Raw genomic sequence first — 22907 nt, 5'->3', positions numbered from 1 at the left:
GCTGGTCCTGAAAGATTTTTCAAAGATTATGCTTAGCGGTTCTGCTATATTAGTGGAAAGCTTTTTTAAGAAGTATGCACATAGTCCATCAGGTCCAATAGATAGAGATGGTTTCAGTTTGCGAAGGGCCTTGTCAACATTATCTTCTGTGAAATCTATTTGTGTTAGGTCATTGTACTCATTTTTGGTACGACTGGGGAATGTTGGGTATGAGCCATAACTGTTAACAAAGACTGAGCCAAAGAATGTGTTAAAGAGGTTTGCTTTAACTGTTTCATTATTATATTCTTTGCCATTAGATCCTTTTTTTGGTGGGATGGATCTCGAGTCTTTAAGTTTGTTGTTCACAAAATTATAAAAAGCACGACTGAATTTTGTGTGCAGAAGGTCTTCTTCTTGTTTGGTGTGGTAATTGGTGCATTCAATTTTTATTTGGTTGCATATATTTTTGTAGTGGTTTCTGAAGTTGGCTACATAGCCAGTTTTGTTTCTTCGCCAGAAGGATTTTTTTTGGATTGGAGCTTTTTTATTGATATGGGTAATTTGTTTTTTCTGATTATGGTGGTGGTTTGTGGTACGTAAAGTTTAATGACTCTATTGACTTCAAATAGGAAAACTCTATAGTGGTCTTCAGCAGTGATACAGGTTGAGAATAGATTTTGCCAGTCAAGAGATGGCAAAAAGGTCATAGTTGGCTTTTATAAAGTCGTAGTTGGCTTTTTTGAAATTGTAGTTTGGAATACCATTATTATGAAGATGTTTGTAAGGGTGTATATTGAGACAAAAGTCTATCATGCTGTGGTCACTGTTGGAAAAGAGTTCTTTTATTTGTAGTCCATAAATTGAGTTTGCGTTGTTGCAGAAGATGAGGTGAAGGTAGTTGTTGAGTCTTGTATTGTTAGTTACTAGTTGATCAAGACCTAGATTTGTAACAGCATTGTACAGGGTAGTATGAATGGGTTTAGTTGTACATTCGTTTGTTATCCAGTTAATAAGAAGATTGAGGTCACCCAGGAAGATGAGACGATATGGGCAAGAGGTAGCCCATGTTAGTAGTGTGGTTAACATGTTCACATGTGCGATGTCGTAGTCAGGGGTTCTGTAGCATATCAAGAAGCGAAGTGTGATGTTAAGGGACAGTTCGCATTCAATAGTTTCAGGAAGAGCGAGTTTATGTGCAATTTGAATATTTTTTTGATTCAGTGACTTTTTGTAAAAGATAGCCACTCCACCTCCTCTGCAGTTTTCGCGATCTGACCGAAAAACATGATACTCATTGTCTGAAATAATGAGTCAGGAAGGGATGAGTTCAGCCATGTTTTGCATACAAATATAATGTCAAATGTACCAGTATTTAACAAGAGGAGAAATTCAGGCAATTTGTTTACAATACTTCTTGCATTTATCAATTTGCATTTAAGAACTGCAGTGTTTGGTGTAGAGGAAATAAGGGGCGTTTGTACCTTGTTTTGGATGACAATTGGTTGGAGGTTCTGAACGACGGGTGGTTGGAGGTTCTGAACGACGGATGATTGGAGGTTGGTTGGTTGAACGACGGTTGTTTGGAGGTTCTGTACGATGGGTGGTTGGAAGTTCTGTACGACGAATGGTTGGAGGTTGGTTTGTTGAACGACGGTTGGTTGACAGTTCTGTACAACAGGTGGTTGGAAGTTCTGTATGGGTGGTTGGAAGTTCTGTATGACGGATGGTCTAATCATCTCAGTCCTCCAAGTAAATTTCAAGACGGGGAAGGGAAGCAGCTAACAAAAGTGTGTGGTTGCTTTATCACAGTGTTTTCAACCTTAACTTTGTGTAGACTTCAATTCCTACCACTCTTTTGGGAGTTGAAGTTCATCTTAAAGTTGCCAAGGTTAACACTACTTCATCCAATAGGGAGCTAGCAGACTCTTGGCTTTTTTTAAAAAAAATCAACAAATATGATGAGATAGAAACTTAGAACCCATAGAAAGAACATGTCTAAGAAAAATTAGATGAACATTGACCTTATAAATGGTATGGGTCTTGTGGGAAAAAAGACAAAAGAAAACAACAGTGCATATACAAAGATAAAGTTAGTATGTAGGTCTTTGGTTATTCGGGTTTTCTCCCGCGTAAAATTGGAAGTGTCTTGGCGATGTTTCGACGAAGTCTCATTCGTCATCTTCAGGCTTCAGCTTCGTGCTTCTGGGAGCAATGTGTGATTGCAGCTGTTTCTTCCTTTTTAACTGCTAGTGGGGGTTTGAACTGATTGGGTGGGAGCTTGGCTGTGCTCTGATTGGATGGGGTTTTTTTGTGCTCTGATTGGATGGGGGTGTGTCCTGTTTGGGTGGGGGCTTGGTTGTGCTCAGATTAGTCTGAGTTGCAGGGGGATTTGAGCTGGTGAGCTGCATTGCTCATGCAGCTCATGGTGAGCTGGTGAGCTGCATTGCATTGCCAAGACACTTCCAATTTTACGCGGGAGAAAACCCGAATAACCAAAGACCTACATACAACCACCCGCAAAAACCTCAGAAAACAAATAAAGTTAGTATGTTTATACATTCTTTATATACCATAATCAAAACATTTGCAATCTTATTAGTAATAAGCTTATAATAAGCAATCTTATTAGTGCAAATGAGTAACGTCCCAGTCCTGTTTGTACAAGGCCTTGGAAAACACACTGTTGAATTCATGTCCCTATGTTAAAGGATCCTTTTTTTTTTTAACTCAGAAGTTTTCCTACTTGTAAAATGCATAACAATTAAAGAAAATATTCACTCTTATTTCAATGAAGATTATCCTAAATAACATATTAGCATTTCCTAAATAACACAAGTTATGGAAGTATTTAATCATTTAACATGGAATTTGCCATATTTCATAGCTGTAACAATTTATTCTTTCTTTCCCTCTCTCTCTTTTCTTCTCTCTCTCTTTTTCTTTCTTTCTTCTTTCTTTCTTTCTTTCCTTCTTTCTTCTCTTCAACCAATAGAATAATAGGCTTCGGAAACATGCCTTTGAGCTGAAAATGAATGACTTGACATACTTTGTGCTGGCAGCTGAAAATGAGCTAGATATGGATGAATGGATTTTTACTCTCAACAAAATCCTTCAGATAAATCCAGAAGGGTCCATTCAAGAGAGAAAAAGTGCTGACATCAGTGATATGAGGTTTGGTAAGTAGATTTTTTTTAATCATTCAGAATACACAATTAAAAATGTAAACTTCATGAGGCATTATGTATTTAAATCTCCAGGCATTTTGAATCCCATTGCAGATCAATGTGTAGTGTTAAATATTTTTGTTTTTAAGCTGCAAAGATCCCCATGGTGCAGGCTATTGTTGAAAGCATTTTATTTATTTTAACCTTCTTTTATTACACATATTATGTTAGGAAATAATACAGCATTCATACTCTAAAGATTTAAAATACTATATGCAATAAGCTTTTTCTGTGATTCAAAATGTATCTGTAAGACACAATGAAAGAAATTCATGTCTTTCATATGAATCATACTTTACAAAAAGTTACTTCTCTTGCTCAATCCTTTGACTGCCACAAAGAAATTTATTTCTCAAGAGGTTTATATGAATCACGCTCCTATTCATTGATTTTTATAAAATACAATACGTTTACTAAAATGATTTGTATTATGATTGGGAGCTTTTAACATACATCTCTACCTGCTTGAGAATTGTCCTTTTTTTCTGCAAAGTCATGCTATAATTGCAGAACAGAAAATACATAATTTAGATAAGCATACAATTCACTTCATCATTAAAACATTTGGAAGCAAATAATCTTTACTCTTTTGAATGTGTTTATGTATTTAAGATTCTGAAGACATTTGCATGAATTATGACCGCCCTGAAGAGGAAAATGATTCTTCAGAGAATAATTTGCATCCAGATATTGCTAAAGTAAGAGATTATTGTTGTTACAGGGTGAAAAAGCTTTGTATATTATAAATATTGTTATGCCACATGAAAACTTGAATATAAATTTGAAGTTACTAGCATTTTAAAGCATACTATTATATGTCACACAAAAAAGCAGCTATCTTTTTATTGTGATGATATGTCATGGTGCTTTACTTTTACAAGCTGTCACATTTTAGGGTGAAATATTCAAATTAAAAATGACATCAGATCATTTGAACTAAGACAATGATTACAAAGCCAGTTTGGTATAGTATTTGACACTTCAGATAAGAAACTGGGATTCCTTGAGTTCTAGTCCCACCTGAGACACAAAATTGGCTGGGTGATCTTGGGCCAATCATTTTCTCTCAGCCCTAGAAAGCAAGCTATGGGAAACCACTTCTGAAAAGCTTGCCATGAAAACAAAAGAATTTTTTTAGGCAGTTTCCAAGAATCAGCACCGGGCTCAAAAGCATGTACGGTATACAGTATATATATATGTATATGTATTGGTGTGCGTATATGCATGTATATATGTAATTATCTGTCTATCTATCTATATAATCTAACTTATATATATTATCTATCATCTATCATCTAACATATATATTACCAATGCTTCTTTGTTGGAGGGTATTTTCCCCACCGCCTTGAAAGAGGCGGTGGTGAGGCCCCTCCTCAAGAAGCCTTCCCTGGACCCAGCTGTATTGGCAAACAATCGTCCAGTCTCCAACCTTCGCTTTTTGGCGAAGGTTGTTGAGAGTGTGGTGGCATATCAGCTTCCCCAATACCTGGAGGAATATGTCTTTCTAGACCCGTTCCAGTCCGGCTCCAGACCTGGGTACAGCACTGAGACAGCTTTGGTCATGTTGGTGGATGACCTCTGGAGGGCTCGGGACAGGGGATGTTCCTTTGTCCTGGTCCTTTTAGATCTCTCGGCGGCTTTTGATACCATCGACCATGGTATCCTGCTGCGACAGTTGGAGGGATTGGGGGTGGGAGGCACCGTTTATCGGTGGTTCTCCTCCTATCTCTCTGACCGTTCGCAGACGGTGTTGGCAGGGGGGCAGAGATCAACTTCTAGGTACCTCACTTGTGGGGTGCCTCAGGGGTCTGTTCTTTCGCCTCTCCTGTTCAACATCTACATGAAGCTGCTGGGTGAGGTTATCCGTGGTTTTGGGGTGGACTATCATCTGTACGCTGATGATACTCAGCTGTACATTTCCACTCCAAACCACCCCAATGAAACTGTCGAGGTGATGGGCCAGTGTCTTGAGGCTGTGCGGGTCTGGATGGGGAGGAACAGGCTCCAGCTCAACCTGACCAAGACAAAGTGGCTGTGGGTTCCGGCGTCCCGGTACAGCCAGCTTTCACCCTCGCTGACTGTTGGGGGTGAAGTATTGGTCCCCAGGGGAAGGGTGCGCAACTTGGGCGTCCTCCTGGATGATGGGCTGTCTTTAGAAGAACATCTGACGGCCGTCGCCAGGGGAGCATTTTATCAGGTTTGCCTGATTCGCCAGTTGTGCCCCTTCCTTGACCAGGACTCCTTACGCATGGTCACTCACGCCCTCGTTACCTCTCGCCTGGACTATTGCAATGCTCTCTACATGGGGCTCCCCTTGAAGAGCACCAGGAGGCTCCAGTTAGTCCAGAATGCGGCTGCGCGGGTAATAGACAGAGCACCACGTTGCTCCCATATAACAGCTATCCTGCGTGGCTTGCACTGGCTGCCGGTAGCCTTCCGGGTGCAATTCAAGGTGTTAGTGATCACCTTCAAAGCGCTCCATGGCTTAGGACCGGGGTACCTACGAGACCGCCTTCTGCCACCGATAGCCTCCTAACGACCTGTGCGCTCCCACAGAGTGGGCCTGCTCAGGGTGCCGTCGACCAAACAATGTCGGTTGGCGGCCCCCAGAGGGACAGCCTTCTCTGTGGCAGCACCGGCTCTTTGGAACGAGTTACCTCCGGGGTTACGCCAACTCCCCGACCTCCGAACCTTCAAGCGGGAATGAAAAACTTTATTATTCAATCGTGTAGGACTAGCCTAAATGTATTTTAAATACATTTTAATTATAGCTTTTAAATTTTAAACGGTTTTATGTCGGCTTTGACCGTTTTAGCAATCTGGCCAATTAATATATTCGTTTTAAATGTTTTTTAAATTTGTTATTTATATTATGTGTATTTTTGTATTTTTAATATGGCTGTAAACTGCCCTGAGTCCTTCGGGAGAAGGGCGGTATAGAAATTGGATTAATAAAATAAATAAAAAAATAAAATATCTACCTGTTATCCATTTACCTATCACAGTGATTGTATATCAAAGAATTCTTATCTTTGCAGTACCTCACAGAAACAGAAAAAAGTGTTCAAGAATCTCGGAATGTAGATCGACTAAACCTTTTCTCTTTAGACCCTGACATTACTGTAAGTAAAATGTTCCTTTTAATTGCCAAGTAAGGTTGAATAAAAGCAAGTAGCATAGTGAGTTAATTACCAGCCTTGTAATTTTAAGTGCTTTTATTGCATATATTTCTACTTTAAGTTGTTTTGTATGGATAGCTTCCAAGGATAGAGATTTACTCTTGACTGATCATATACCGTATCTGTATCCCAAAACAGTCTATTTTCTTCTACTTTTGTAAGATGCTTTGTGTGTTGATTTTGAAGACCTAATTATCTCAATGTCCAATTCTAGAGCTCGAGCACTCAAAGAAAGGAGTTCACAGAAATGGATCGATTGCTCAAACCTTTTGAGGAGAAAGAGACAAAGCAAATCATGATAACATGCAAATCCCTTAGTCTGAATCTTCAAGCTTGTGTTTCTGATAATGAAAATGATCCAGTTACCAACGTAAGTTTGAAGCAGGTTGCTGAAATCTATCAGTTGCTGGGAGGAATAGGGGAACTTGTCTATTTGAATTTTACAGAAGCATTTTGACAACCACAGTGGTCATTTTGTCTGATCTAGCAGGGATTTTATGTTTCTATGTGTTTTTCTGGTAAATTGAGCATACAGATTTCCCAAAGGTGCTTTTTCAAGAGGCAACTGGACTTTCTGGTTTTTCTTCAACAATGTTTCACTTCTCATCCAAGAAGCTTCTTCAGCTTCTTTCTGCTAAGGGACCTTGGCATCAGCAACAAAACTATTCCAAATATAATGTAATATCTAATAACATTCATCGTAGTTGATATAGAATAACAGCCTATTTTTTCCACAGAATAATTTATAGGTTTTATACTAAAATGACAAAAACTCTGACATCTGATGGAGAAATGGGTTGTTATAAACAATGCAAATAAAAAATGGGAAAAATCGGAGTACTTCTTCTAAGTATATCACTTGTCAATATTATATTTAAAAGAAAATGCAATGGATGGAACTGCTTAAATTCATCTTCAATTTATCTTCCGTTGCTTTCTGCCAATGTAATTGATTTCATTCATTGGCGGATAGCAGCAGCTATGTTTTAAAGACTAGTTTTGCTAGGAAATAAATGAATAAACAGAAAATAATTCTAGAATGAGAGTGGAAAAAGTACATAAATGAGTAGGATGGTGTGTTAAGAAAGTTCAGAAAGAGATAATAGCTTTTTCTTAACTGGAAAGTATATGATGAAACAGGTAATATGAATGTATTACAAAATAGAAGATAAATATACCAGTAGTACTGGCTTGTATGATCATGATTCAGTTTGGTAAATTATGAACAAGTATTTCCTCTATGTATTTAGTCTCCTATGCATTTTTATGAATTAAATAAGGAAAATTATTTAAATCTCAGTTTCCAAATTAGGAACATGGCCTATTAACTTAAGAACAAATCAGTAAATTAAATGAGCTCAAAATGATGGCTAACTTGTACTTGTCTTCAAAGTTTGTATCTGCTTCCATAGTTTGAACAAAGTAACATGTTCTTAGATTGATAACCATAATTTGTTTATGAAGGAGAAAAGGGGCTATATGCTATCTGAATATTTTACTTTGACATTTGAGTATCTTAAAGTAGCATACAATTATACATAGTACTCTAATGATTTACTGAAAAACCTCTTGAATTCACAGCTTAGGCAATTTATTAAACTCAGTAGACATATTTATTTTTATTACTTTTTATCCATGTTATTTAATGTTGTTGTTATCTTATTAACTGTGTGATTTTAATACCAAGAATAATATCTGTGAGACGGCTGGTCAAATAAATAAATATTTTTGTTTACAGATTGAGCCCTTTTTTGTGAGTGTGGCTCTTTTTGACTTAAGGGACAACCGAAAACTCTCTGCTGATTTCCATGTGGACCTGAATCATACTATTGTTAGACATATGATATTATCCTCATCAGAAAATGGAACTGTTGAAACAACTGGCAACAAAGCTGAAGAACCTCAGGTTAAAGGATTCCCAGAAGAGTGGCTGAAGCATCCCAAACAGGTAATAAATTTGTTTTGTTCATGGGCATCTGTGAATATCAACTGAAAGTCATCTGTAAAGAAAATTGTATGCCATGGTTATTTGGGTTTGAATTATTACAAAGCAGTAGATGGATAGCTACAAGCACTCTTCCCTTCCATGAGTAATTTCTGATTATTTTTGAACTCTAAATCCCAGAATTCCTACATGGAATGATAGTAATCCTAGAGGACACCACATTAAAGAACATTTTTTTCCAAATTTTCTTAATGTTCTATATATCCCCACACAAAGTCAACATTTTCATATAAAGACATGGGGCAAAATATAAAATTGTTATCTGCAATAAAAATAAAAACTCACCAGAGTCTGTAATTGAGGTGGTTATAAAAGTTATGTTTGTCATCAGGTTTTTCAAGTAGGCCTCTTCTTGGATCATCCATTATCTGATTCTTGCCTCTTATGTAAAACTTGTAAGAGTAAAGAAATTTGCTGTTTCATGAAGAAGGACATTAAGAGATTTCTATACCATCATCAAATGTCCATTTGATAGTCTATGCATCATTCAGCCACAGGTTTTAAACTCCTTAATATTGTCAACTTCTTAATATAATATATCCAGTCAATAAAATGACTGATAAAATCCTTGTTGCTCACCAAAACTCTTTCAGGATGCTGCAGGCTGTAGCACATTTTGAAACCCACCATTGGTTTCCCACAGCGTCCTATAACTCCATTTTATGCCATGTTTCCTCCTCTAAAAATAGAATAAAATCTGCATTACACATCAGTGGAAGCCAAATTACTCTAGAAGGAGTTGGAAATTTATCCATCAGTGGAAGCAAATTACTCTAGAAGGAGTTGGATATTTTGTCAGAAAAAGGCAGAGGTTTGGAGATTAAGGCAAATTAGAGTTGATGACATTTTTATGTTACAGAATAATTCTTTAAGTAAAATAACTTGTTTGTTGTATCTAGATTGCTACTTACTGATTTTTTTTTTCTACCTTCAGGGAATTTTCTCCATTAGTAACCCTCATTCTGAAATTGTTTTGGTGGCAAAAATTGAAAAGGTCCTCATGGGAAATATTGCTACCAGTGCAGAACCTTATATAAGAAACCCAGACTCTAACAAGGTAATGTAATTGGGAACATAAATGGCTTTCAAATCCTAAGGGTCAGATTAACTATTGACAAGAGAAACCATCTCTGGAGACAGCATTGGCAATCTATAGAAGCAGGAAGCATTTCTGTTTGTTTATGCAATCTGTTTGCACTTCTTCTTATTCTCAATGAAAGAGTCAATTCTTTCATTGTGGAAGTTAAGTGCTTCCAAAAATAAGTAATGTAAGCTGCGCTAATGTTAGCCTTACCAGGTAGACCAGTCAGGGAACCTGACAAGATGAACTAATTCTACTTTACTGTAAGGCTACATTAACAGAATGCTGCAAAAGTGTAAGTACAATTCTTCCCCGTTTCCTTCGCACTTAGAGAAATTAGGGGGGATCTTTTCTGAGCCTCTTGCCCTGCCCACTGTTCAGCTGCAGACTACGCTGTCTCTTATCTGACCATTCCCTAGGCACCGCCTCTTGGCTCAGTCTTCCAAGGCCATTCCCACGTACTATAACAGGTAAATATCTGACCTGTAGATAGAAGAAATGTGATAGCTAGGAGATTTTATCTATCCAGCTGCAATATTGGAGATTAGAAATATATCCCTTTTTTCTATGAATAGGCAAAACCTCTTAATGAAGTCAAAATAATAGAATCAATTCCCTGGGAGGTTAGCTGGTTTCTCATCATTGGGTATCTTCAGGAATATTATGTCCTTTTCAATGCGATACTAAGTATATATGTACAACTGTATTTAAATGACAGCTAATTGGGATTTAAGCAATCTATTATTTTTCCCTCTGCTTATGTTACATCATTTTATATTTTAAATTTGCTTCTTAATCTTTAACATTTCTTGCATATGTGCTACTTCTGCTTTCATCTCAGCAATTTAAGCACTGAGCATTGTGTTCAATAAAAAAAAGACTTTTCTAAAACTTTTTAAAAAACTGGTATATGTGAGACATCCAAGTTCATCATGAAATATGTCTGCCGTTGTTCAAAAATTTCTCAATGATAACTATTAGGAAGTGTTATCAGGCTGAAATTATCTGGCAACCTTCTGTACTGCTTTAGTTCTGGTTTTTCTGCATCATTTTAAGAGGCTAGGTGGCCTAGAAGATCCTTTCCAATGATGATACTATAGTGCTTCATCACCAAAATGTCACCATTGGTCTAAAGTTAAATTATTCTGAATAGAATTTGAAGTGACCCTTCTTTAACTTTTTCTTTGATTTTATCTAGTGGGCCCTGAAAGTATTAAAATCCAACAAACAATTCTGTAACAAGTTGGGAAAATATCGGATGCCCTTTGCGTGGTCTGTACGGTATGTAATTACCAAATATCTATCAAGTATTAGCAATTTTTCACCTGGTTAGAAATTATAAAATGCATTGGTTCATACAAGGCACACTATCCGCTGTTCTGATACTTGTGAATTGATATAGTTTCTAACAGAAAAAGAAGAGGTTATCAGTATTTGCTGTTCACTAGGGGAAATCATATTTGATTTCATTCTGTATTTTTGGTATTTACCATAAAGAATAACAGAATAACAGAGTTGGAAGGGGCCTTGGAGGTCTTCTAGACCAATCCCCTGCTTAGGAAACCCTATATTATTTCAGACAAATCCAATCTCTTCTTTAAAACTTGCAGTGTTGGAGCACCCATAGCTTCTGGAGGCAAGTCGTTCCACTGATTAATTGTTCTGATTGTCAGGAAATTTCTACTTAGTTCTAGGTTGCTTCTCTCCAACAAGAAAGGAATATATTTTGATATACCAGTAAAATAATAGTTTTCATACATTGCAACTTAACACTATGGAGTCTCCATTCATCAGAATTATGCAAGCTTGTGAAAATTATAACAATTATGTTATAACAGCTATGAAAAGCACCTAACTAGCTTTTCTCTGGGCTCAAGAATTAAGCAAAGTCTCGTTGTTATTTGGGCAGGATAGTACTAGGAAACATTAGGGAAACAGGTTTGTTCTTCACTATTGAACATGCCTTGAGTTGTCTATTCCTATCAAACTAGAAAAGTAAAAATTAGAGCTCTCTTGGGTTCAAAGCAAACTTTTCATATTTTATTTTATTTTTTATTTTTTTATTTTGTCACACAGTATATATAAGCCTAATCATGAAATAACTATACAATATATAAGCATATATATAAGTATGAGTATGCAATATCTATATTAATTGGATATAACGAAAGGAAACAATAGGACAGGAACTGTAGGCACGCTTGTGCTCTTATGCACGCCCCTTACAGACCTCTTAGGAATGGGGTGAGGTCAATAGTAGACAGTTTTTGGTTGAAGCTTTGGGGATTTTGGGAAGAGACCACAGAGTCAGGTAGTATATTCCAAGCATTAACAACTCTGTTACTGAAGTCATATTTTCTGCAATCAAGATTGGAGCGGTTAACATTAAGCTTAAATCTATTGTGTGCTTGTGTATTGTTGCAATTGAAGCTGAAGTAGTCTTCGACAGGAAGGACATTGTAATAGATGATTCTATGAGTTAAACTCAGGTCATGTCGAAGGCGGCATAGTTCTAAATTTTCTAATCCCAGGATTTCAAGTCTGGTGGCATAAGGTATTTTGTTGTATTCAGAGGAGTGGAGAACTCTTCTTGTAAAGTATTTCTGGACATGGTAAGAAGAATTAGAATGCTCTGCTGTATGTCTTTACTGTCAACAACTGCTAGTATAGATTTTTAAAGCACAGATATGGCACCACTATTATTTCCTGTCTCTTGTCTCGAAATGGTGAGAACAAGAATAAAGTAGCCAAAAGTGAAGCCACCTCAGCTCAACTTCCAGCACATGATGTTGCTGTTCGGATGACTACTGACTTAGGAACATGAAAAAAGATTGCAATGGTAGTAATAGCAGTGGCAACAACTCTTCTTTTACCTCTTTCTCCTTCCTTCTGTGTCTGCTTTGGTCTATGTCAGGACTAAAAGAAATCTACAACATCAAGATATATTTTACAACTGTATATAGTTATGTGGTTTTATTTCATATGATCAGGATTGTTGAATGCAGGAAGTGAGGAGCAAGATGAAATTGGTTGGGCTTCATGCCTGCGGGTGGCTGCTTCACCTCTATATTAAATACTACTTTCAATAGTTCAGTTACAGTATTTAATATCCAATAGCATTTTCGTAACTAGCCAATACGTTTCCGGATCCCTGGTGCCCACGAAGTGCCTAAAGACAGATAGCAGGATAATTTCTATCTTTTGGACTGAATGAATACCAGTACCTTGTTTATATTTTTATTTGTTTGTTTATTAAATTTATATGGTGCCCATTTCACTTTGCAAAGCAACTCTGGGCTGCTTCCGTGTGTGCGCGCACACGCACGTGTACACACACACACACACACACACACGTAAGCTGCCCATAGTTGATATATATATATCCATATATATGATATATATAATCCATATATATCCTGGATTAAAGATATAAAAGTTGAATTTTTCTTTATAAAATCTGACCATCTAAAAAACATTTTTCCCATTAGACACACACAACCTACTTCAGAAAAATTGGCCTAACTGATGAAAAACAGAAAGCTTGGATTGTGAATTTTGTTTCCAATGTTTAATTTCCAACATCAAACACTGCTCTTGTTTTAAATGTTTTTTAAACAAGAAAACCAAATGAAATAACCTACACTGGACACTTTTACAACAATCTTTACATATCCTTTCAAGAGTCCTGATTTTCAAGACTTGGAACTGAAAGTCTTTTTTATTACAATGTGCATTTATATATCCTGAATTTGGGGCTGATGCCATGTGTACTTTCCTGAGAGTCAATAATTACAACATGCCTTAGCATTACACTGTGACAAGTCAGTCTTCCATTCTCATATTCCTACCACAGCTGCCAGAATTTGCAAATACGATTTGGACATGGAAAGTTGATTTTCCCACAAAATATTTTCCACATATCTTTTTCATTCTATTATTCTCATTCAAAAAGATTTAGAACCCTGTCTGCAAAAGATCTTAACAATTTGCAAATTAGAGTGTTCTTTATGGCAGATATGTATTCTCCAGTTCAACTGTTGTCCTGGTTTGCAGTAATAGAGAACCTTGCTCTATATTTTAAAAGGAAAATCTTAAAAATAAAAGATGAAGAATAAAATCCAAAGTGAAGAATTAATGGGGCTAATAATTCATTTTTATAAAAGCTATTTTTTTAATCTACACTAATTTTTTTAATTAAATCCCACCAGATTCAGTGAGTTTGGTTCCTAGGAAACTAGGCATACTAGTAGCTTTAGCACTATTCTCATCTATAAGGGCCGTGGCTCTTGTTTTTAATAATGTTATGATTTAATATGTGACAATTTTACCATCACTATAAAATTCATAGTGTTTGTGAGTCGGAAGTAGTTAAACAAAACCCAATAATAATAAAGTCTGTGGAAGCTTACTTTGATGTCATTCTCATGGTATTTCATATTGGTGTTTATACCAGTGTTAATGCATTTAATATAGTATTACTGCCTCATTTCATTTCTGGAACATGGATAATTAAAAAATTATGGAATTAGTTAAAAAACTTTTTTTAGTAGTTTGGTATACCTCAAAGCTTTGGGAATGATTAAATGAGAATTAATTAGCAAGTAACTAATTCATCATCTTCTGTATTGTTTTTCCTCCCTGACAGGCCTGTCTTTAAGGATAATCAGGGAAATATTGACAGAGATTCCCGGTTTTCACCTTTGTTCCGACAAGAAAGTAACAAAATTTCAACAGATGATTTAATTAAACTTATAAGTGAATACAGAAGGTAAGATGTCCTTGGCTTAAGTTTCTAAAACTACAACATAGTACTAACTACTATTCATCAATAGCTTTGTTTACTCAAAAAGTGCCAATGCCAAAATAACTTATTACAATGGAACAGTTTTCGCATTAGTTACTTCTCTGCCAAAGTGAGCTTCCAGAAAACTTATCCAAGAAAACTGGAGAAGTGTTACAGTAACAAATATAATGGCTGCCCGAAGAAAAGAAAAGAGAGAAGAGAGATGCAGAATAATTCACTGGAAAATTGCTAGATTTTATTAATCAAGGTGCACAAGGACTTAGAGCTTCTTTGAAGGCAGTTTGGGACTTCTTCATCCAACAGGTTGTTGGAGAGGGAACCTGTTATGTTTCTTGCTCAACTGTGGTATAGCTGAAACCACAGCGAAGTGAGATATTTTAGCTCCATTTCTTTATTGAAGGGAAACACTGCCCCCAAACTCTTCTCCTACCCCATAATTCTTCCTCTTATGAAATGGTTTTCTGGAATTTTTGTTGCTGCCCAAACTGTAGCACTTTAGGAATGGGCAGCTATTTTTCACTCATTGTCGGCATTTCAAGCTGGCCAAAGTGAAGACAACCACAGATTCTGTTCAAATTTTGTCTTTGAGTTTGGTTAGTGAAAAGTGCAACAGTGTGGAAATGTCCTGATTGCAGCTTCTGTTTTCTGTTATACAACAGCTGTTTTGTTTAAGGGTCATCCTCCTTGAACAATACATCCTTTCCGTGTACTTGCTTAGTGACTTATAAAAACTCAAATAAGCAAGATTTGTTAAATCTTAATTTGTCTGTTTAAGTTCTAGACAAATGTTGCCTACATAGATAGTTCCATGGAATAATTCTAAATGCTAGTGTGTCACAGAATTTCTCTGACTCCAAAAAAAGATAATTCAGTGTAGCGGTTGTTAAATGAATCTGGCTTCCCCATTGACTTTGTTTGTCAGAGGTTCTCAAAAGGTGATCACATGACCCCGGGACACTGCAACAGTCATAAATACATGCCAGTTGCCAAGCATCTGAATTTTGGTCACATGACCATAAAGATGCTGCAATGAACAATGGTGATAACTCACTTTTTTCAGTGCCATTGTAATTTTGAATGGTCATTAAATGAGGACTATATGTATTTCATTTTTTAGGATACCAGTTTTTACTATATTTGTATAACTAAATATAGTAAAACTATAATAAATTTTCAGAATGAAACAATCAAGCTTCTGTGATCTTTCCCCCCTACACTTGGTGGTAAAGGACTTGTGGGACATGAGGAAGAATTCAGTTAAGCAGGTTTTGAGATGAGTTTCATTTGCTTGGTTTCCTAGATCAGACTTCTATAGTGTCTCAATTTTTAAACCCATCATTTTAGTGTGTTTATACATTTTCCACTGCTGCCATAAATTTACGTCATTTTTATTTTACAACTGTTTATGTTTTTATGCTGTTTGAATACAGTCTGTTCATCTATTGTATACTTCTGCAACTCTATTGAGCTAATAGATATATTAAAATAAACTATTTTTTTTAATTCTTCACACTTTACTTACTTATAGCATTCACTTTACTTTGATATCAATAATGTAAACATTCTTCTTTTTATGTTTGCAGAACTGAGAAAATTAATAAAATTCAGATTATCCCTGGAAGTTTAGAAATTGCTGTTGATTGGCTACCTTTGGAGCATCCAAGTATGAACTCATTTTATAAAAAGTCTACGATGCATAAACCGTCCAAGAAGACAGTGCAATTTTTTTGTTGTTGTTTTAAGATTGTTCCTTTATAATTTATATGCTTTAAATTGATTTTTGTGGTTGCTGTGCTCAAGAGCAGAGTTTAGGCAGGAGATCAAGAGACATATAGATTTTACTTTGTTAATAGGGCAGCAGTTGAAATTATGGTACTATGCATAAAATATATAAAAGGATTTGCTAATGAAAGGTGGTTAGAAAGACTACCTTTTCTACTTCAAAATGTGCTCTGTGAATGATAATATTTTATATTTTGTCATATATTTCTAAGTCACTAATTTAAGAAATACTTTTCTAAATTTCTTAAATCTAAGTGGCGTGATTTCCACTGTTAATCAGATTTTTCCATTTCAACTTTCAATTCCACATAAATATATGTGATACAAGCTTTGTGGCTTAAATAAGCATCGTATATTATTGGATTCTCCATTGGAGGATCGCATGTAATAAACAGAATAGAGAGTGATGAATTTCAGTCCTGCTCCCTTATTCAATCATGGTACACCTGCAAAATCTATTCCCAATGGTTATTTGGAACAATGTGGCAACTGGGAAAAGAAGAAATTTATTCTCCTGCATTTTGCTGACATATGATATCCATATGTCAGTCTTATATTTTAAAAAAATCATCATTTAATTGGCTGATCATTGCTTGAAGTAATAGAATAGAATAGAATAGAATTTTTTATTGGCCAAGTGTGATTGGACACACAAGGAATTTGTCTTGTTGCATATGCTCTCAGTGTACATAATGAAGTAACTATTGTTGGGAAATGGTCCATAAAAGATAGAAGCTCTAGTGCATTCATAGACTTGCCAGATTTGCAGTCTTTAAAAAAAAAGACAATGTTTTAAGTAGTGAATGGATTTTTCTTTTGCTTTTTTCCCCCTTCAGACTCTGTAACTTCATCTTTTATACCAAACAAGCCCTTCAATAATATCAAGGACTATCAACCAACAATAGAAGTGGAAGAATTTGTTCAAGAATCTACAAAATATTCTCAGGCTTATAAAATATATAAAAACCAAATGTATATCTATCCCAAGCATCTGAAATATGATAACCAAAAATGCTTCAACAAGGTATGACCATCAATAGTACAACAACCAAGCAAACTTTAGCATGTTTATTTAAAAATAGACTTCATAAATTCTATAGGCAATTTGGAATACAAAGTTATAAGTCCCCAATTTATAACTGTTTGTGTAATCACCATTCAAACTTACAAATGCACTGGAAAAAAAATGCTAGGACTTATGGCCAGTTTTCACACTTACAACCAACATACCTTCACTACACCCACATGATAAAATTTTGAGCACTTGGCACCTGGCACGTATTTTATCACAAAGTCCCAGGGCCATGTCATTGCCATTTGTGTCCTTCCCAGACAGCTTCCAAGAGACAAACTCAATGAGTTAAGCCAAATTCACATCACAACTGTGTTATTCCCTCAACTGCAGTGATTTGTTAACAAAAACATCAGAAAAGATTGTCAAACCAGGCATGACTTCCATAGCAATCACCTTGATTAGCAATGGAAATTCTAGTCCAATTGTGGTCATAAGTTGAGAAGTACTTGTATAATGCTGGAATGATTTAATTATGGGTTATTTTCTAGTGAGAGAACAAATGAATCAGAAAAAGCATCCACTATTCCTTTTGCCTACGCAAATATTGTTCCCTATTGAAGACCATCAATTTATCCCCTTAAATCACCTAAGGCTGATTTTTTCCACCTTGAGAACATGAAACTTATTTTCTTTGAAATCTCAGTCACATCTACATATTTACATTAAAATAGCCTGTTTGATTTTATTGCTTGTATATGAATTACTATTCCTGGTGGCCATTTTTCTCTTTTTGTTTTCTTCAGATTAACCTTTTATGGCTATTTCAATATTAAAATTGAATGGCAATAGAGTAGGTACTATAATGTAATGGAATATGTACTAATGATTCATACTTTCAGCAAAATAGGTTTCACTGAAAACCTGGGACTTGTTTCAAAGCCATCCACATGAAAATTAAACAGAAGCAGATTGTTTTTATTTTCTGTTTTTTCCCTTGGTAATCATTCATGCTTATACATGCATACATACACACGCTACCTTTTAAATTATTTTTGAAGTTTAAAGTCTTCAATCTATTTTCATATGCACTACATTCTTAATATATTTACTTTTCAAATAATTCAGCTGACCTGAAGTATCATGAAGAAGTTAAATATTTCCATTTTTCCACTCTGACTTTATTTTACTTCTGGGCTTTACTCTCAGCTGGCAGCATTGGGACAGTTCTGGAAAAGACTAGTTTCACAAAACTTTTAAGTGGAAAGCTAGTGATCTTATTTGCATTTATATTACAGGCACGGAATATAACAGTGTGTATTGAATTTAAAAGCTCAGATGAAGAAGGAGCCAAACCAGTAAAGGTGAGTCAAGATGAATTCCAGCTGCAGCACAATATGGTGGAGCAGATTTCTTTGGATATTCTGTGGTGAAATGATTATGATCTATAACTTTTACAAAATCATCAGTCTATTACTTTTTTCCAACATCTCCATAACAGTTATTTATAACACCAGTAAATGCAAGGCTTTTCTGGCAAATGCCAGTTCTGCTGACAAGATTTTATGCAACATGATGAAATACAAAATTCTTGATAAATCTCAATGTACTTCCATAATTGAGGTAAACATCATGTTGTTGAAGGTGAATAATCAGCAGCAGAAGTGCTGATTTCAGGCCTTCTGCATACCATGTGTAAATGCACTGATCATTGTCATTGGCTTCTGGGTTTCAGAGAGCTATATAAGCTCATCAAAAAAAAAAATTGTGTTCCTAGCATATATTTTTTTATTTCTTCTTTTGATGGGATGGGTAGATGGAGGCTATTGCTGGAAACTACTAAATAAAAATATTATTAATAGTTATTTAATCTAAAATTAAGAAATAAAGTAGTTTTACTAATTTGATTTTTGTCATTTTGACTTCTGATGTCATCCATTCTCCTCTTGGTAGTTATTTTAAAAATACCACGTATACCAGTTTTTTCACAGTCTGTGTACAATTATGTAATCTTATAGGATGGCCTGAAAAAAAGTCCTCTCCAGTTTTGTTTTGTTTTTAAATACTCCAAAATCTTGTGAGTTTGTTTGTCAAGATCTTTTTTGGCACTTTCCACATGAAATCTTATTAGATTTCAGACATTTTTAATTTTTTTATATGTTTTTGGCCCAAAGGTTCTACGATGCTATGAGGCTGAAAAAGTCTTCTAAGATATGACTTCAGAATCAGTTATTTCTAGTAAAGACCACAAAACTTAAAGCAATGTCTCTTTAAACAGTGTATCTATGGGAAGCCTGGTGGACCATTATTTACATCAGCAGCTTATACAGCTGTGCTACATCATTCACAAAACCCTGATTTCTACGATGAGGTCAGTCTTTTCTTTCTGTAATTTTATACACGCTGTTATAATAGACAAGTATATCAAAGGTATTTTTGAAAAAAATAGGCTGTTAAGGACATTAGCATTGCCTTGAATTGTTTGCAACTGAGGACAACCACTCCACTACTTAATATCTCTTAAAAACAATTCTCAGAGCAATATAACTCAATACCCTGACCCATAAGAATAGCTAGGTCTTCAGAGGCTTTCAAAAAACCTTCATGGTAGGGGTCATTGCCTTTGGGAAGTAAGATACTCTATAGCAGGGCTGTCAAATTCCAGACCCATGGGCCAGATGCATCATGCACTGGCCATGCCCATGCCCGGTTTAGCAAAGTGGGGTAAAGTCCTGATACGTCACGTGACGCTGCTGTGACGACGTGAACTTGACACCCCTGCTCAATAGGGCAAGTGTCATGACAGAAGTCATGTTTCCTATGTTCCATCAAATGGCATTGAGTGACATAACAGATTCAGATGATGCAAAATGTGTTGATGGGGAAGCAATTTAGTAAGACACAGATAACCACAACAAATCACAGAAATAACATGACTGTCTGCTAGAAGGGGCTTTTATTTTATTTTATGTATTTATTTATTTATTTGTATTTTTCAAATAAGGTGGAAAAATAACCCACACACCTTCTTCCTCCTATTCCCCACAACAACAACCCTATGAGGTGGGTTGAGTTGAGAGAGAGGGACTGGCTTTCATGGCTAACTCACAGTTTCCCACTTTCTATCCTGGTGCCTCAACCATCAGACCAACTGGCTCTTGTACATAATGGGCCTGTAATAGAAGAGTGTAAATGCCACTCATTTCCTCAAATTTTTAAACTGGCTTTATAGATGAAACAGTATAACATGGGCATGCTAGGGCATACCAATAGGTACTATATTCTGGATGAATTGCAGCTTCCATGTTGAATACATTACAGTTATCCAAATAGGGAAGACTGGAGGACCCCCATAAGCAACCATGAACAGAATAATCCAATCTCAGGAGTGGGAATAATTGGAACATTAGCTTAATTTGTACCCTTTTTGTCACAAATACCACCTGTTCCTCAATAAGGAACAAAGAATCCAGGAGGTTTCTCAAACTATGCACTAGGACATATGATGTAAGGTCTCTGATAATGGAAGGCCCTAAAAGCCAGAGTAACTCAGTCTTGGATTGAGTTCAATGTAAATGAGTTCAATGAATTTACATGATTGAGTTTCATGTAAATCTTAAATAGGAGTGGAAGAAGGTAGAGCGCTAAGTAACTCTGAAAACCAGGTGCCTAGGACCTGATCTTTTCTCCAACCTAGCAACACTGAATGGACTAACCTTAGAAGAAGAAAAGGAAGCATTGCAACATCTTTCTATTCCTACAACCTACATCAGAAGGATATATATTTAATATTAACAAAAGCTGCTTCCAGATCCAAGTAGGCAAGAGAACTATCTCCATTTTTAAGTCTGAGTACTATTTCCAGGCCTGAATCTGATTGAAAAGGGTCCAATTAGTCGATTTCTTCCAGCTCTCTGAAAATGCAGGGTGAACACCTTCTCCAGAACCTTCTGGAGATTGAATAGACCAAAAATATTGAATAGACCAAAAATATATCTAGGTACATGATGATTTCTTGAACACAGTGTGGACCACTACTTCTTTAAGGCAGATGGGAACATCTACTTGCTCAAGAAACAATTGACCATTGCCTGTACTCACCATACTTCACCACCTAGACAGGGTTAACCAGGAAGATTATGAGCCTATTTTATAGGTGACTGAGTTTACAGTTCTGAGGATTCTATCCATTTCCTCAAGAGGCTCAAATCTTTCCAGATATTCTAGCAAATTATACTTCAGATTACACCAAAAACTGCACAGCCAGGGTCCAAATACAAGTAACTTTATTCACCACATGTCTTGAATACTTCTTACAGTGATCTTCCAGGAGGATTTATCTCCCCAGGAGGATCTGAGCTAATCCTAAGCATGTCCACTAGCTAATTATCTACATATATATTAGGAGTAGAACAATGTTTATGTTTTGCCACTGTTTTCACCATGAAGTAGTCCTTAATAAAGGCTCTTAGATGTGTTTGGTAGGACAAGTGCTATTTTCTCAAATGGTGCTCTAGAAACTGAGTCATGAGATTCACAGGCAGAGAAGGACTATGACTACCATTACCTTTCATTCCAACTAATGAACAAGACCTCTCACACTTTGCATCAGAGACTCAAGAATAATCCCAAATTCCATTTGAAATCTCCAGGCTCCATCTGGCACATGAGATGGGCTGATCAAACAGATCCTGTCTTCTTTTAGTGGGGAGGGCCCCAGGAATGAAATCTACTTACCTTCCCTACCAGTTTGGAAGTGCATGCACCCCACATACACATCACATGTGATTTTTGACCGTCTACACATGTGCAAAGCCGCATGCGCATGCGCAGAGGATAAAAAACAGGTTACTTCCTGTTTAAAACCAGGAAGTAATGACATTCGGGTGGGTGGGCAGAGCCTCACACTGCTGCCGCCAACAGTTCTCCGAGCCACCCACCGCCGCCACTACCGGTTCCCTGAACTGGTGCGAAGCGGTAGCATTTCACCCCTGGAGGACCCCCATAGGAAGCTGACACTGCTATTACCCATAGGCAAAAACTTCTTGAAGTTGTGATCCCTCTATGTATTAGGACCTCAGTTACTTCAGTCAAGTCCATGGGTGCCTTATAAAGGCCATGAATTCCAAGCCACTTGTCTTCATGCCCAATGACAGCAGGTCTAGATATTCCACAGCATTAAGATTACTTCAGAACAGCAATCCCATTCAACATCAAGAGCTCAATTTAATATACAGGATCTTACTTACTGCAGAACAGTGTCTTTGAAAGCCACCAGAGACTCTTGTTTGACTACAGATACACCACTATGCCTGGTGTTTCTCTTGAAGCCCAGGTAAGCACATTACCCTCCTCCCCTCTTATGCCAACCTAATCTTGGCAATATATTGTCCTTGGTAATCCTGTTATATATGATCTGTAATGAACTCCTTTTGATCTTCTTGGCCTTTAAGAGTACATATAGAATAGTAGTCCAAGATCAGAATTAGGCCCCGCTATCTTCTCTTTGCTTTCATTGATTTAACACTTAAGATGGATGTAATGTTTTACATTTCAGATTAAAATTGAACTTCCAACAAAACTTCATAAGAAACATCATATTCTGTTTTCATTTTATCATGTTACCTGTGACATAAATGCAAAAGCTAATACCAAAAAGAGAGAGGCCCTGGAAACCTCAGGTACCTATGCTGAATTTTTGTTCAAATACTCACTATCTGAATTATTCCTGTATACTTTCCCTGAATTAGGTCAAGCATTTGAGACAATATCTGTTTTCTGATAACTGTTATTTCTTTATATTTAAAGATATAAAATGTTTTAGTGTTAACATCT

General features: G+C 36.3%; 1 protein-coding gene across 1 annotated transcript in view; it reads left to right on the top strand.

Moving 5' to 3' along the window:
* The window catches only part of DOCK10 (dedicator of cytokinesis 10), a 160962-nt gene that overhangs the window by 73385 nt on the left and 64670 nt on the right, over positions 1-22907 (top strand). Inside the window, exons 8-20 of the mRNA XM_058188345.1 lie at positions 2975-3158; positions 3819-3904; positions 6248-6331; positions 6603-6758; positions 8127-8336; positions 9328-9450; positions 10673-10755; positions 14120-14242; positions 15862-15941; positions 16897-17084; positions 18371-18436; positions 19351-19443; positions 22630-22753. Coding sequence (XP_058044328.1) covers positions 2975-3158; positions 3819-3904; positions 6248-6331; positions 6603-6758; positions 8127-8336; positions 9328-9450; positions 10673-10755; positions 14120-14242; positions 15862-15941; positions 16897-17084; positions 18371-18436; positions 19351-19443; positions 22630-22753 — 1600 coding nt within the window. The remainder of the gene's footprint in view (positions 1-2974; positions 3159-3818; positions 3905-6247; positions 6332-6602; positions 6759-8126; positions 8337-9327; positions 9451-10672; positions 10756-14119; positions 14243-15861; positions 15942-16896; positions 17085-18370; positions 18437-19350; positions 19444-22629; positions 22754-22907) is intronic.

The sequence above is a fragment of the Ahaetulla prasina genome, chromosome 6 (assembly GCF_028640845.1).
Source record: "Ahaetulla prasina isolate Xishuangbanna chromosome 6, ASM2864084v1, whole genome shotgun sequence".
Taxonomy (NCBI): domain Eukaryota; kingdom Metazoa; phylum Chordata; class Lepidosauria; order Squamata; family Colubridae; genus Ahaetulla; species Ahaetulla prasina.
Note: the sequence above shows the minus strand (reverse complement) of the source record. Positions and strands in the feature narration are given on the sequence as shown.